Source organism: Hyperolius riggenbachi, chromosome 10 (genome assembly GCF_040937935.1).
Source record: "Hyperolius riggenbachi isolate aHypRig1 chromosome 10, aHypRig1.pri, whole genome shotgun sequence".
Taxonomy (NCBI): Eukaryota; Metazoa; Chordata; class Amphibia; order Anura; family Hyperoliidae; genus Hyperolius; species Hyperolius riggenbachi.
This window is the reverse complement of record NC_090655.1, coordinates 181,860,227-181,876,463: the sequence shown is the minus strand read 5'-3', so window position 1 is coordinate 181,876,463 and position 16,237 is coordinate 181,860,227. Positions and strand designations below refer to the sequence as shown.

The 16,237-nt window shown below is 41.7% G+C and overlaps 1 protein-coding gene across 2 annotated transcripts in view; it reads right to left on the bottom strand.

Moving 5' to 3' along the window:
* MTG1 (mitochondrial ribosome associated GTPase 1) overlaps positions 1 to 16,237 on the bottom strand; it is a 57,904-nt gene that overhangs the window by 25,982 nt on the left and 15,685 nt on the right. For both annotated transcript variants that reach the window (XR_011024271.1, XM_068255327.1), the window contains exons 5-8: positions 12,971 to 13,027; positions 12,755 to 12,845; positions 12,549 to 12,610; positions 5,481 to 5,577 (exon numbers count right to left, since the gene is read on the bottom strand). Coding sequence is in view for 1 of the 2 variants with exons in the window: in XM_068255327.1 (XP_068111428.1) it covers positions 5,481 to 5,577; positions 12,549 to 12,610; positions 12,755 to 12,845; positions 12,971 to 13,027 (307 nt within the window). In the remaining variant the exon portion in view is untranslated. The remainder of the gene's footprint in view (positions 1 to 5,480; positions 5,578 to 12,548; positions 12,611 to 12,754; positions 12,846 to 12,970; positions 13,028 to 16,237) is intronic.

Here is a 16,237-nt window from a genome sequence, read left to right as displayed (position 1 = left end):
TTCAATATAACCTTTTTCTAAGTGGAGCAATGTATTGAGCTTGTACTGTTGTAGAATAAAAGTCAATTACGATAGTGCATTTGCCACATTCAGTGAAGGAGTGGCGTCGGGAGATAAACCTTACTGACGCACAGTTAGCATATACCATTGTGGAGGAGGAGGCAGCCCTGTCAGCTGTTTGTATTTTTGTTATTCTTCCCCCCTTTGATGATCCCGGAGAAGATCGCTCCTACTTGTAACGGCACACTCGTGCAGTTTTACAGCTCATCAGAGCCTCCTCAGGATAGTGATTTTTGCCTCTTACCACCTTCCTCCGAAAGCAAAGAATTCACAAAGAAAAAAAACCCTGTGTGCCTCTGTTTAATAGGAATGTACAGAATGAAGGACACAGCTATAGCACTTGTGCCTGCTAAAACTAGCCACTGGGAATCTGCGCAATAGCAGGTCTCCACAGCGTGGTTTTGCCAGCTTCTCTGAAGGGTGTTTCAGCAGGCAGCATTTTTTCATCAGAGCCGTAAATCACTGTCCTGGGACACACAGCGGCTCTGATGAGCTGTAAAACTGCACGAGTGTGCCGTTACAAGTAAGAGCAATCCTCTCCAGGATCATGAAAGGGGAGAAGAATAACGAAAATACAAACAGCTGACAGGGCTGCCTCCTACTCCACAATGGTATCTGCTAACTGTGCGTCAGTGAGGTTTCTCTCCCAACGCCACTTCTTCACTGAATGTGGCTAATGCACTATTGTAATCTACTTTTATTCTACAACAACACAAGCTCAATACATTGCTCCACTTAGAAAATGTTTATATCGAATGATCTTATAGTAAGTCAATTCTTCATACTGCCCCTTTAATACAATAATTCATATTTAAACAAGAAAAAAACGGTTACAAATAAGGAAAATGGCTGAAAATAACACCTACAAGCTACTGTGCTATGATAAAGCATATGTGCCCTCTCCTCCATTTCTGATTTTTTGCATGCTTGTCACACTTAAATGTTTCGGAGCATTAACCACCCTGGCGTTTAATTGTTTTGCGGCGCTCGGCCGCGGGTGGGTTTTTTTTCACTTTTTTTGTTATCATGTAGCTAGCCTAGCGCTAGCGCTAGCTACATGATTCCCCCCTCCCTGCGCTATCCCTCCCACTCCTTCGATTGCCGCCGGTGACCATACCCAACAGGAAATCCCGCTCTGAACGTGATTTCCTGTTAGGGCTTCCCTTGTCGCCATGGTGACGATTGGGATAACGTCATGACGTCAGGGGGAGTACTGATCCACCCCTTAGCGCAGCCTGGCGGCGATTGGCTAGGCTGCACAATGGGTCTGGGGGGGGCCCTCTTTCGCGGCACGTAGCGGCAGCGATTGAGTAAAACACATTTAAAAAAATTGTCAAAAAAGACCCACCAGGGGCTGAGATATTCAGCCTGGCGGTACTGACCGCCAAGGTGGTTAAACAAATTTGATTAGACAAGGAAAAGGGGCTTTCTACCTATACTGGGGGCACCTTACCACCTATACTGGGGATACCCTACTATCTAAACTGGGGTCAACTTACTACCTATACTGAGATCACCTTACTACCTATACTGGGTGCCCCTATACCAGGATAACTATACTGGGTGGCTCATCTGGCCACCAATCCCAGAGGGACTTATACTTATGGGACATCTGGCCACCTACACTGGGGGTGGAGTCGGTACCTATACGTGGCTATATGGTGGTGGCTCAATTCGCATCATGCCATAGCTACGCCCATTTTTCCCCATGGCTTTCAGGGATGGGTACAAAATATGGTCTGCTTGGGGCCACAAAAACATTGGTTGCACCCCTGTACAGGTGCTTTTTAAAAGGGCACTACAACGTAAAATTTAAAATATGTGCAAACATATACAATCACAAACTGTGTCTCAAAGGAGACCTGACCTATATGTACAAAATTAGTGACTAAATTCGGTCACTGGTCAATCAACTGGATCGAAATCGTATGCACCAGTGATCAACAGGTCTAAAAGATCATATAGTATGTATAGAGAAAAACCTAACACTCGGTCAGTGTCATATCGGTAGATCTCATATTTGTCAATATATACAATTTACAATTAAAATACACTGCCTCTGGGTGAGAGGTCCTTGCTGATCCCCCCCAGTGGCTAAAAGTCAGTCAGAAGCACTGTGGTGTAGCTATTCACACCGCAGCAGGGTAATTATTACAAAAGTGAACGCAGTTACAATTGGCTGTAGGAGTATAGTTCATATATCGTCTGTTGAAAAGGAATGGTAACAATACCCCCATTACTCGCACGTGAGCATAAATGCTCCTACATAGTAGTATATAGCCATTGGAATGCCTTCACAGAAGGTATGAAGCCAGGGTAAGAGAGGGTGATCTATAAATATAATTACAGTGCAAGTGTCATTCGACTAGGACTAGTTTCACTCTATAAAACAAGAGCTTCGTCAGGAAATAGAACACACAGTGTATAAATTAAAGAAAGCATTCCCCCCACCACAAAAAAAACACAGCAATATAGCCCACAATAGAACTGGAGCGTTCGCTGCTCTTTGCTCTTAAATACAAGCAACAAATGGCTGTATCAGCCTCACCTGAACATGTCCCCGCCCATCTCAGCGCTTAAATCAACCATGTTCCCAGTCATCCCTTAGTCCCCCCAGTATATTCTCACCATGTCTCCCAGGTGCCGGGGTCCCTGCATATGTGTATACATCAGCCCTTCCACGCTGTATCGTAGGAAGGGAAGTGACGTCAGCAGGTCCAGCCTAGGACGTCAGTGATTGGTCCCCGAGGGTAGTCATAGCAACGTTTGCGAGGCCCGCAGCGCTGAACAGAGTGTGGGAGGAGGAGTGACATCCTGCCCCCTCTTCTCATCTGATTGGTTGCTCGCCGTCCTGCAGTCTGTTTGTAAACAAAGTTTGACGGCAGGGCGGGCGATACATTAAATCAAGATGCATGGCGATATGACACTGACCGCGTTTTTCTCTATACCTACTATATGATCTTTTAGACCTGTTGATCAATGGTGCATACGATTTCGATCCAGCTGATTGACCAATGACCCAATTTAGTCACTAATTTTGTACAAGGTCAGGTCTCCTTTGAGACACAGTTTGTGATTATTTATTACCTGTACAATCATTCGGTCTGTTTGTGCAAACATATACAAATAAGAAGTACATTTTTTTCCAGAGTAAAATGAGCCATAAATTACTTTTCTCCTATGTTGCTGTCACTTACAGTAGGTAGTAGAAATCTGACAGAAGTGACAGGTTTTGGACTAGTCCATCTCTTTATAGGGGATTCTCAGGGATATATTTATTTTCAAAAGCACTTAGTGAATGGCAGTTGCTCTGTCCAACTGCCCAAAAACTGTGTAGCGAGCAGGGAGGCTGGCCAGAATCATTGTTTAAAGAGAACCTGTACTGAGTAAAAATATTTAAAATAAACACGAGGTAACTTCAAATGAACATTACATAGGCCTCAATTCACTAAGCTTTATCAAACACTTTATCAAACGTTTGATAATTTATCTCATGGGTAAAATGTCATTTTGAATTCACTAAGGTGTTATAGGTTGATTGAACATTTTATCAATAAAACATTCGATAAATCTATAACACCTTAGTGAATTCAAAATTAGATTTTACCCATGAGGTAAATTATCAAACATTTGATAAAGTGTTTGATAAAGCTTAGTGAATTGAGGCCATAGTTACCTTGCCATCAGTTCATTTCAGAAGCTCACCATTTTCTTCTGACAATAATCCCTTCCAGTTCTGACAATATTTTGTCAGATCTGAAATATATCAGTTGCTGTCAATAAAATATCAGTTGCTGTCAGTTATAGCTGAGAGGAAAACGGATGTACCAGGTAATGTCCAAGTTTCCCTATGGCTCAAGTGGGCGATGTTACAGTTTAACTGTGTGCTGACCAGAAAGCTGTTATGGGGTAATGGCCATTTTCAAAATGGAGGACGGAAAATTCCCTTGATCACAGTGAGGAGTAGACTACATGGAAAGTTAGTATGACTTGTGTATGCTTATTTTGACTTTTAATTTTCAGTTCAGGTTTTCTTTAAATCCTTTTTCAGGAATATCTTTATAAAGAATAAAAGCCTTGCTGAGAATCCCCTATGAAGAGATGGACTAGTTCAAACCCTGTCACTTCTGTCAGATTTCTACTGCCTACTGTAAGTGACAGCATTATAGGAGAAAAGTAATGTATGGCTCATGTTCCTCTGGAAAAAATGTACTTCTTATTTGTATATGTTTGCACATATTTTACATTTTACAGTTTTTCGCTGTAGTGTCCCTTTAAATCTAATATATCCAGCCTGCTTAAAGGAGAACTGTAGTGAGAGGTATATGAAGGCTGCCATATTTATTTCCTTTTAAGCAATACCAGTTGCCTGGCTGTCCTGCTGATCTATTTGGCTGAAGTAGTGGTTGAATCACACCAGAAACAAGCATGCAGCTAATCTTGTCATATCTGTCAAAATTGTCTGAAACACCTGATTTGCTGCATGCTTGTTCAGGGTCTATGGCTAATAGTATTAGAGACAGAGGATCAGCAGGATAACCAGGCAACTGGTATTGCTCAAATGGAAATAAATATGGCAGCCTCCATACATCTCTCTCTACAGTTCTCCTTTAAATATTATGCAGCTGTTCTGAAAATGCCTGCATTTGTTGCGGTACAAATGACTGCAAACATTTGTCTGGCTGCTAGCTGCAAAACAGACTTTGTTATTTTATACATTTGCTTGTGAGAGTGGAGCAGTATAGGCCCCTATAGATTTAATGTTTCAATAAGTTTTTATTGAACAGTTTTTGAAAATTTTTACAATAACAGACTTCAGTAATAAGTCATATAACTTTACAGAAAGGTAATATACTTTACATACATTCTGTACATATTAATAAAAAAAAAACAGTATCTCTTGTCTTTAAGATATTATAGATTTAAATGAATAGTTGCAAGCCATAATATATACGACAGACAGAGCTTGTGTGTAGCATGTGTGTAGTTAATAACATACCCGGATCAGTGATGGTGCATCCAACACTGCAGGCTCAAAATGAAGGGGATGGAGGCAGAAGAAGCTCCACATGTGGTGTACTTTGTCAGGAGCCAAAATATAATGAAGGCCATTACTACAGCATTTTTATAAGCCAAACATGATGTATGGTGCAGTGAAAAAGCCTCACAGCTGCGTGGGATAGGTAGAATGTTGACATACATTGATACATGCTGGAACGCATGAAAGAATACTGTGTGCCAAGCTACGGACAAAATAGATGCAGTACAGATTACAGCAATTTATTCTAAGTCACCTGATCAAAGCATGTATCTGAAGTAGCAAAATGTGCAATATTCTGGTCACCCCTGTCACTTTTTCTTTGGAGAACCCATTGTGTGTTTTTAGATTATTTTAAATGATCTACAACAAAGATTGTTACCACAGAGTGCTAATTTCATTCCGGTCTCAACATTCTCAATACGTGGGGAAAGAACACCTGGTGTGTCAAACAGGTAGATGAGAGGGTTTTCAGACACCTGCCGCAAGACAAAAAAACAAACAAACAAAGATAGTAAAAAAAAAAAAAGTATTGGAAGCGACATCCTCACTGTTACTTGTGCCATTTTTTGGGGAAAGGTCAGTTTACATTCCATGTAACCTTCAACCTACTGAACACAAATTAAAAGTCACAGCATGCAGTTTACAGTGATACAAAACCAGAACCAGTTATGAACAGGCATCTTTCCAAAAGCCAGATTTACAACTTATCAGATTATAACGGAAATGTCTCTCAATTAAAAGATTAACTCCCCACATTCAGAAAGAAGTTATCAGGTCCTAAACGGTCAGACATGCACTGTATGCATGACGAGAAGAATACAGGTCAAGGGTTTTTCCTTCACTTCTGAGGAGAAGTTGCCTTTTTCTGTTAGGAGAGGGAAGACCGGGAGCCCAATAGTGCAGTATCGTTATTAGCGCCAAATGGCTCAAATTCTTATAGAATGGGTACTCACAATCACGGGTTGCAGTCCTGCAACCACCGTATAGGCATGCGGGAAAAGACCGTTGCCGCTCGGTATCCGGATTATAAGTCGGGCGGTCGCTCCTCTCTTTGGGTCCTCTGTCTGTGATGGAACTGGTCCACCGTGGTCGAGGTCGTCACCTCCGAGGGAGGTGTGCAGTAACTGGATCAGGGTTGTGAGGAGGCGCCCAGAAGTGTGTAAAGTTGGGTAACTGGCATCAATTTATATGTATAAAAAAAGAGGTTATACTGTTGACAACGTGTTTCACGGGACCATGCTCGCTTCTTCAGGTCATTAGAGAACAGTCAACCTTTCCAAAGAACCGTGTGAGGCTCCCTGATAATCCACTCTCGTGAGTCTTCTATAGAGGTAAGAAACCTATTTTTTATACATATAAGTTGATACCAGTTACCCAACTTTACACACTTCTGGGCGCCTCCTCACAACCCTGATCCACTATGCAGGAAAAAGCTGGTTTGCATACACTGTATCCACAGCTAGTGAGAGGGAGAGACAATCAAACTAACTTCTTGCAATCCGCACAGCTCTGTCCCCTTAAGGACCAGAGCCTTTTTAATTTTACACTTCCTGATGACTTTGATTGGTTCTCAATGATCAGGGGGCCAGAAGCCAATTAAATCGGCTTCAGTACGGAACTCAGCTGTCTTCAGACAGCTTAGTTTTGTGCCAGTGGGGATGTTTAATCACGTCCTGTAGAAGGGATTCGGTGGCATTAAAACTACGCCGCATCAGGCTTAGGTAACCACAAGTGCCGCATACTATGGTCGATCTCAAACAGGTTAATCTCCAAAAAGCAAGTACATTTTTTGTACCATACTGTCAGCAATCAACCTCTTGCAAAATTACCGGTAGCGGAGAACACTACACATGCACTAGCCATTAAAGTTGGACTGCTGTATGCATAGCTTTATAGCATGTGTGATTAGGTGGTATACATAGCCAGATCTGCATCTTGTCTGGGCCTATTGAGATCTCTCGATACTCCTCAGATGTTCAATCGTGTTCTTTCTGCGCAAAGAAATTTCACATTTATGCATTTCCATATTGACCTAATATTTTTTTTTTAACACTGATTGTGTCCAAGATTTCTTGTGCAATAAACTTACTGTATACGTTGTGGACAGTACTAACTTAAACTACAACCGAGGTGACAATATGCAACATGATGAGAGACATTTGTATGTATAGTGCCAAGCACACAAATAACTATTATTATTATTATTATTGATTTATAAAGCGCCAACATATTCCGTGGCGCTGTACAAAGTAAGAAACAAACATGGGGTACATAATACAGACAATGGTGTGCACTAATATACAAGATACATAATTAGTGACAAAATACAAAAAATGATACAGCATACAGAATACAAAATACAGAGGTGGTAATGACCGTGGTAAAAGTAACATGATGAATAAAATGTATAATGATTTCCAAGACACAAAAGGGGGAGAGAGCCCTGCCCTTGCGAGCTTACAATCTAAAGGGAATGGGGGGAAACGAGGAGGGGTAGTATACGATAAAATATATAGAGGCAGTGTTTTAGGATACCTAGGAGGAGTGCAATTTAGTCTTAGGACAAAGGGAAGTGGCTTAAGGTAGCGCATATGCTTGTCGGAACAAATGAGTTTTTAGAGAGCGTTTAAAAGTGACAAAGGTTGGCGAGTGACGGATGTGTTGTGGGAGGGGATTCCAGAGAAGGGGTGAAGTGCGTGCAAAATCTTGTAAGCGTGAATGTGAGGAGGTGATTCTAGAGGAAGACAACAGAAGATCGTGTGCAGATCTGAGATTGCGATTGGGTTTGTATCTGGAAATTAGTGAGGATATGTACCGGGGAAAGAGATTATGGAGAGCTTTGTAGATTAGGGTTAGGAGTTTGAACTGTATCCTCTGGTTAATTGGCAGCCAGTGAAGAGCTTGACAGAGAGGGTCAGCAGAGGAAGATCGAGAAGAAAGATGAATGAGACGAGCAGCTGAGTTCAGTACCGACTGGAACGGGGCCAGTTTGTTAGAAGGTAGTCCACAAAGTAGTACATTGCAGTAGTCCAGACGAGAAATTATAAGAGCATGTATTAACATTTTGGTTGTGTCTTGAATGAGAAAGGGACGGATGCGAAATATATTTTTGAGTTGAAGATGGCAGGAGCTGGTTATGGAGTTAAGATGAGGAATAAAAGAGAGAGAAGAGTCGAATATTACCCCCAAGCACCGTGCTTTGGGAACTGAAGTTATGGGAGTGTTATTAACATTTATAGTTACTTCAGGCAGAGAGGTGGCCAGAGACGGTGGAAAAATTATTAGTTCCGTTTTACTCATATTAAGTTTTAGGAAGCGAGAGGACATGAAGGAGGATATAGCAGACAAGCAGTCAGGAACACGTTTGAGGAGGGAGTTACGGTCTGGGTCCGAGAGGTACAGTTGCGTATCGTCTGCACACAGGTGGTATTGAAACCTGAATGAGTTGATTAAGTCACCAAGACCGTGCATGTAGATGGAAAAGAGGAGGGGACCAAGGACAGAGCCTTGAGGAACCCCGACATACAAAGCATGAGGAGAAGAGATCTGATCTGAGTAGGAGACTGAAGGACCTTCCAGAGAGGTAGGAAGATAACCATGTGAGAGCATAACTAGGCTGTGTTCCTTTTTTTCCTTTCTCTGCCTGAAAGAGTTAACCTCCCTGGTAGTGCATTTCTGTCTGGAATTAGGAGTCAATAGCGGTACATTGTTTTTCAAGAATTGTAGGCCTCCAATTCTTACGTTATAACTCACCAAAATATGCCAGAATAAAAGCCTGGTAGACATTCTGCATATAAATAAAAGAATAGAACACGAATTTGTTGAATTAAATTTATGAATAAACTTAAAAAAATGTTAATTGTACAAATAAGGCAGGGAGAGAGTAGTCAAAATCCAGGCAGAAGTCAGTGCAGGCAGCAGGCAGAGAGTAGTCAAAATTCAGGCAGAAGTCGGTGCAGACGGCAAGCAGAGAGTAGTCAAAATCCAGGCAGACATAAATGCAGTTGGCAAGCCGAGAGTAGTCAAAATCCAGGCAGGCGTTGGTGCAGACGGCAGGCAGAGTAATCAAAATCCAGGCAGACATCAGTGCAGGCAGCAAGAAGAGAGTAGTCAAAATCCAGAATTCAGTGCAGGCGGCAACATGTATACATGTATATACATACAGTGGGATGCGAAAGTTTAGGCAACCTTGTTAATTGTCATGATTTTCCTGTATAAATCGTGGTTGTTACAATAAAAAATGTCAGTTAAATATATCATATAGGAGACACACACAGTGATATTTGAGAAACGAAATGAAGTTTTTGGGATTTACAAAAAGTGTGCAATAATTGTTTAAACAAAATTAGGCAGGTGCATACATTTGGGCACCACAAAAAAGGAATGAAATCAATATTTAGTAAATAGTCCTATTGCAGAAATTACAGCCTAAACGCTTCCTGTATGTTCCAATGAGAGTCTGGATTTTGGCTGAAGGTATTTTGGACCATTCCTCTTTACAAAACATCTCTAGTTCATTCAGGTTTGATGGCTTCCGAGCACGGACAGCTCTCTTTAACGAACACCACAGATTTTAAATTATATTCAGGTCTGGGGACTGAGATGGCCATTCCAGAACATTGTACTTGTTCCTCTGCATGAAAGCCTTATTGGATTTTGAGCAGTGTTTATGGTTGTTGCCTTGTTGAATGACCCAGGCCCGGTGTAGCTTTAGCTTTGTCACTGATTCCTGGACATTGGTCTCTAGAATCTGCTGATACTGAGTGGAATCCATGCGTCCATCAACTTTAACAAGATTCTGAGTCCCTGCACTGGCCACACAGCATGATGGAACCACCACCATATTTTACTGTAGGTAGCAGGTGTTTTTCTTGGAATGCTGTGTAGTGTTTCATCCATGCATAACGCCCGTCGTTATGCCCAAATAACTCAATTTTAGTTTTATCAGTCCACAGCACCTTATTCCAAAATGAAGCTGGCTTGTCCAAATGTGCTTTAGCATACCTCAAGCGGCTCTGTTTGTACTGTGGGGGAGAAAAGGCTTAGGCCTCGTTTCCATCTATGTGCTTCTGTCCGCTTTTCAGCAACATGTATCAATCTGTAACATTGATGTGCTGATAAAAAGTAGACAGAAGCAGATAGATGGAAACAAGGCCTTACTCTGCATCACTTTTGCATACAGCATCTTTTTGTGTAAAGTGTGCCGAATGGTTGAACAATGCACAGTGACTCCATCTGCAGCAAGATGATGTTGTAGGTCTTTGGTGCTGGTCTGTAGGTTGACTCTGACTGTTCTCACCATTCGTCGCTTCTGTTTACCCGAGATTTGTCTTGGTCTGCCACTTCGAGCCTTAACTTGAACTGAGCCTGTGGTTTTTCATTTCCTCAATATGTTCCTATCTGTGGAAATAGACAGCTGAAATCTCTGAGACAACTTTCTGTGTCCTTCCCCTAAACCATGATGAACAATCTTTGTCTTCAGGTCCTTTGAGAGTTGTTTTGCGACCCCCATGTTGCTACTCTTCAGGGAAAATTAAAAGAAGAGGGAAACTTACAATTGACCACCTTAAATATTCTTTCTCATAATTGGATTCACCTGTGTATGTAGGTCAGGGGTCACTGAGGTTACCAAGCAAATTTGAGTTCTAAGAATTAGTTCTAAAGATTTTGGAATCAATAAAATGACAACAGTGCCCAAATTTATGCACCTGCCTAATTTTATTTAAAACTGTTATTGCACACTTTCTGTAAATCCAATAAACTTAATTTCACTTCTCAAATATCACTGTGTGTCTCCTATATGATATACTTAACTGACATGTTTTATCGTAACAACCAATGATTTATACAAGAAAATCATGATGATTAACAAGGTTGCCCAAACTTTTGCATCACACTGTATATACATGTATACATATGTATATACGTATTCACATGTGTACACGTATATACACGCATACACGCATATACATGTATACACGTATATACATAAAATACACTTTTCCTGCGCATACAAAAAATTTAATGTCCGCTTTAAATTTAGCCCCGCCGACGTCATGCCGCCACCGCCGCTCCGCAGCAATGATTGGCCGCCGGGTCCCTGGAACAAGAGCGAGGATCTGGTGATCCCGTTGGCCAGAAGAGGCTGCAGACAGCTGTGGACAGAGGCTGGAGTCCCACTGCGCAGCGCCAATCGCATGCGGGACTCCTAAACAGCATGCAAACAAGGTAATTCCCTACCCCGACCTGAGCTCGGGCTTACCGCTCGCCGTACTTTTTTCCTACCCTGAGCTCAGGTCGGGGTTACCGCCAGGGAGGTTAAACATCAGGTATGCAAGTCACAGTTTCTGTCCGGGTCGGGACCAGGTCGGGTTGGGTCAGAGGGTAGCATAACCCTCACTGATAAGTAATTACAGCCATAAACTACATTCCTGTCAGTAAATGGCTATAATTCATAGATTTCACCGCTGGCATACTTCAGTGAAAGTGTTATTGAGTAGAGACAATGAAACATTAAAAACTAGATTCAAATATAAAATTAAACTGTGGGATATCTAAAAATGTCATTTTTAGGAGAAGGAAGATAGATACAATTGTTTTTCTCATCAGTTTATTTTCACCTCAGATGTCCTTTAAGTGTGTAATACCTTTATTAGATACTCTCCTTTCTTTTCACATCTATACACTGCTGCACCAATTTGGACTGCCCAAATGTGTTGATAATATGAGTTTGTGCACACCGAGGTAAAACGCAGACAGCAAAAAAAACTTTTATAAAAAAAAATACCTTCAAAGTTTCAGAATGTGGGATTTCAGTGAGTTATTCTATATTTATACCACCATACATCTATCTATATACATACAAGTGATCCAAGATGCTCTATACGTACAAAACAAATCCAAATATACAGAAAATAATTTAGTGATTTCAAGCTTACTGTGGAACAATAATTACAGGGAAACAATAATTGAAAAGCAAACATGGTAATGACAAAAATCTTAGCAGTGGGATGTTATGAGCCCAGCAGAAATGTGAAAATGTATTATTATTATTGTGCATGGATATTCAACCACCCATGTACATTTGGCACTAATGCTTGTTAGACACTTTAAACTTTGGTTGCCCAAAATAATACTATATAGTTTTGGGATGACTGCTGTACAGACATACTGCTCAGCTCCTGGCCAAGTGGTATGCCCTTTTCTATGAAGTCAGAAGGAGGGAGTAAGAACAAGCAGCACCAAGCTGCAGAAACTTGCTTTGCAGTTCCTGCAGTACAAAAGAGGCCCCAGGCAAGACAATCTATCTTGGTGGATCACAGAAGAGGATGACAGTGATATCTTTGCACAATTTTGATTTCTGGATGAAAGAATCAGGAAGGTCAAGGAATACCTACAGAGTATACTTAGCTTATGACTTACTCATATCATCCAGTTATCTACTCACCTGTATTCTGAAAAGCACTGAGCGTGTGATTCCAGGTTCTCCACCTACTTTAGAGGCTTTCCCTAAATACAAAGAGTTACAATAAAAAAAGGAGTGCACAAGTGCTCTTCTGTCACAGCAATAACAATGATTGATTCCATACATATGCATTAGGGGAAGTGTGGTAACAGGCAAAATAAGATATAACCTTAACATTGGGATCGTACCTTTCCTTAGATGAATTCTACGCAGACAGTTAATTAGAGAAGATTTTCCAACATTGGGAATTCCTATCACCATAATGCAGATTTCTGGGTTCTACAAGATTCAGAATAACAAAAAAGGACAATTTCAACATATAGTCTATACAGTTAGAAACAAACATTATGCATTATTGACATATAGTTCATTGCAATATTAGCTTTTAGTATGTAGCAGCTAACCTCTGTTCTGTGGAATCGAGGACTACCTTCAATGTGTTCAGTAATGGCGGGAACAACCTATGCAATACACAGAAATGAGGAGAAAAGTGACTTATTTTATAACAGAATTGAACTGGAAAGTCTACAATTCATTTTACCTGAACAGACAGCAAATGGGACTATCTTTATACAACAGCATACCAATTCATATAATACAGTAAATAAAGAAGTCACATACAGTTGAAATCCAATACAATATATTCTGGGCAAAGTGCATTTGAGGTGAAATGGAGAACTGTACTTCTGCTACCTGTAAATTGCAGTAAAAGCGAGTCTGAGCCCAGACTTGGAGAACTACAAATCAAATTCAAATTCAAAAAGTCTCTGAAATCACTGGAACACTGCTAACAAGCAGTCCAACAGTATGCTTTATTCTGGGTCATGCAAGACCATAGCAGTCCTAGTGCAAAAACCAGAGCCGGATTAAGACCACACAGGGCCCCAAGCAGAGCAATAAATTTAGGGCCCCCCTCCTCAGCCACCCTGTTGAAAGGATGCTCCCCCACCCAGTATAGGTGACCGGATGTCCCTGCAGTATAGGAAGTTGCATGTCCCACTACTATAGGTAGTGGCCAGATGTCCCCCAGAATAGAAGGCAAGACAACCCCCCAGTAAAGGTAGCCAGATGTTCCCCCAGTATAGGTAGCCAAGTGACCCCCCCCCACACTATATATAGCCAGATGACCCTCATTATATATAGCCAGCTGTCACCCCCCAGTATAGGTAGCCAGATGTCAACAGATGTATGGCCACTTTAATTCTCCGAAGCTCATTCCTCCCCTCACTCACTTATGTCCTCCTCTTTGCCACCATCTCCCTCTGTCAGGTCACACATCTTTAGTGACCTCCCACCCTGCCTTGCTAATGCTAATTTCTGAAGTTTCGGTACCCCTCCTTCCATCACTGTTTTCCCTACCCCATCCCTGCTCAACATCCGTGCCTTTTTGGTGGTCAGTGGCATCACTGTCTGCACACAACTCACTTTACTATAGTATGAAACCCTATAGGCCACTTCCATACTCCGCACTGAGAGGTGGAAAAGCCATTATGATTCGATCATAGTGAAAGAATCTGCAATTGATGCATGTATGGCCAGCTTTAGGTTATGGTTTCTAATAAGACTGGAGAGAGAAGTCAAAGCAGGTGGTTTTGGTGCACGGCACTCAGTACCGGTTCCTAAACCATGAGCCCCATAGCAGCAAAACGAAGGGCTCAGACACACTATAAGCGATTTTCTGAGCGATTTTAGCCATCAGAGCTTTCTGAGAGCTTTTTAAAAAACGCTCAAATTGACTTACATTAAAATCATGGTAAAATCGCTCAGAAAAGTGCTTATAGTGTGTCTGAGCCCTTATGCAGCCCTTATGCAGTGAAGGGGAGAAACGATGAGGAGAGAAAAGCTGAAAGAGAGGGAAGAAGGTATTTGCCTCAACAGGATTGCACTTTTATTTAGCTTTCCTGTATGACACAAGTAGACACAACCAGCACTAGGGGAAATGAGGAAGCAAAGGTGAATGAGGGAGGGCCGGTGCACACCAAGAGTGATTTGAAAAGCGCTTGGCTAATGTTACCCTATGAGAGTGTTCCCACAGCAGCATTGTGTTTTTTTTTTCAAAATCGCAAACATGCTGCATGTAAGCATTTTTTGGAGCAATTCATTCAAAAATTGCTTTGAAAATCGCTTCACAAAATCGCACTTGCAAATTGCTAGCGATTGCTATTGTGATTTTGGCGTGCACTAGCCCAGAAAGAGGAGGATGGAGAGACACTGAGAATAGATTGAGATGGAGCAGAGAGCATATCTGTATTGCAGTCCCACATCACACAGAGGCTACTTGCCTGTAATAGGACTCCTGTCCGTGCCAGTCTCTCACACAAGTCAGAAAGCAGCCCTCCTAGAGTCTAGGGACTGTCAAAAACTTTTCAACTTATTTAACACCTTATCCACACATGCAGTCATTATAGGGAAGAGACCAGACAGATTTGCCCACAGACCCTCCAGGCAAGCTCTGCATCATGCTGTGTATATTTACCAGCTTGCCTGCCCTCTAATTGCACTTTTATCAGCTAGTCTAGTGTTTCACAATGCCTTACAACAACAAACCTGAATACACCAGAGCTGGACAAGCCCTAAATCACTGAATGAAAGGTGGTCTGGGGGAAATCACCCCCTTCCCCCCTGTAATAGATACTTTGATCCCCTCTGCTCACACTCTGCAAATTGCATCTTTTTTGCTGCCAGGTAATGCCACAGTGTGTCAAACTAACAGGATTCATGTCTGAGCATGGCTGTGGCCACGCTCAGGTATAACTCGGGTGATAAAACTAAGGGTAAATGATGATGCTATCATGGAAGAAAAGTTAACTACATATGTACCTGTAGCCTTGGCTAGTAAGTAGTTTCTGCTGTTTACAAAACATTTTTATTAGTGGAGAGGCTGGACAGAGATCACACAAATAACATTAGCCTGTGTCTGGCAGCTAAACTAAGGAGGGGGGGGGGGGGGGGAATTCAGGATGAAACACTGTCTGTATGTGTCTTATTATCGGAGAGCATTCCTGAAGACTTTGTTTTTAACGGACCATAAAGAGTTACATCAACAGGGGCAATACATCTTTATTGGGGCTGCCGGGGGCCCCTGACCTTTCACTAGATGAAAGCAACTGCCTCTGTTGCCTGGTGGATAATCCGGCTCTGGCCAAAACTATTCTTTTTATAGTAATGGTGATAGGGAATTTGAAGGCACCATATTTAACCTATTTTGGTTCCTGGACGTAGAAACCAGGAACCATGCGCGCTCCCGCGGCCGATCACGCGCGCTCCCGGCCCGCGGTTCGTTAGCCAGGCAATCAGTGAATGGGGCTATGGTGCCCGATCACTGATTCCTCTCCGCCGCTGAAAAAGTGACAGCTTCTCTCGGAAGCTGCGCCTTTTCTGGCTGTTACCTCCCCCATGGGTCGCTCTAAGCGTATGTTACGCTTAGAGTGACGTCATGTAAACAAACACATGGCCGCCATCTTGTGGCCAAAAAGTAAAACTACAACTAAAAGTAAAAAAATAAATAAATCAACACACATTTACATTATAAACCTATAGTTTACATCCCACCCTCCCAAAACTACCCAAATAAAATGTTTAATATAAAAAAAAAACATTACAATAAAAAAAAAACATGTAAATATTTACATAAGGGTCTAAACTTTTTAAATATCAATGTAAAGATGATA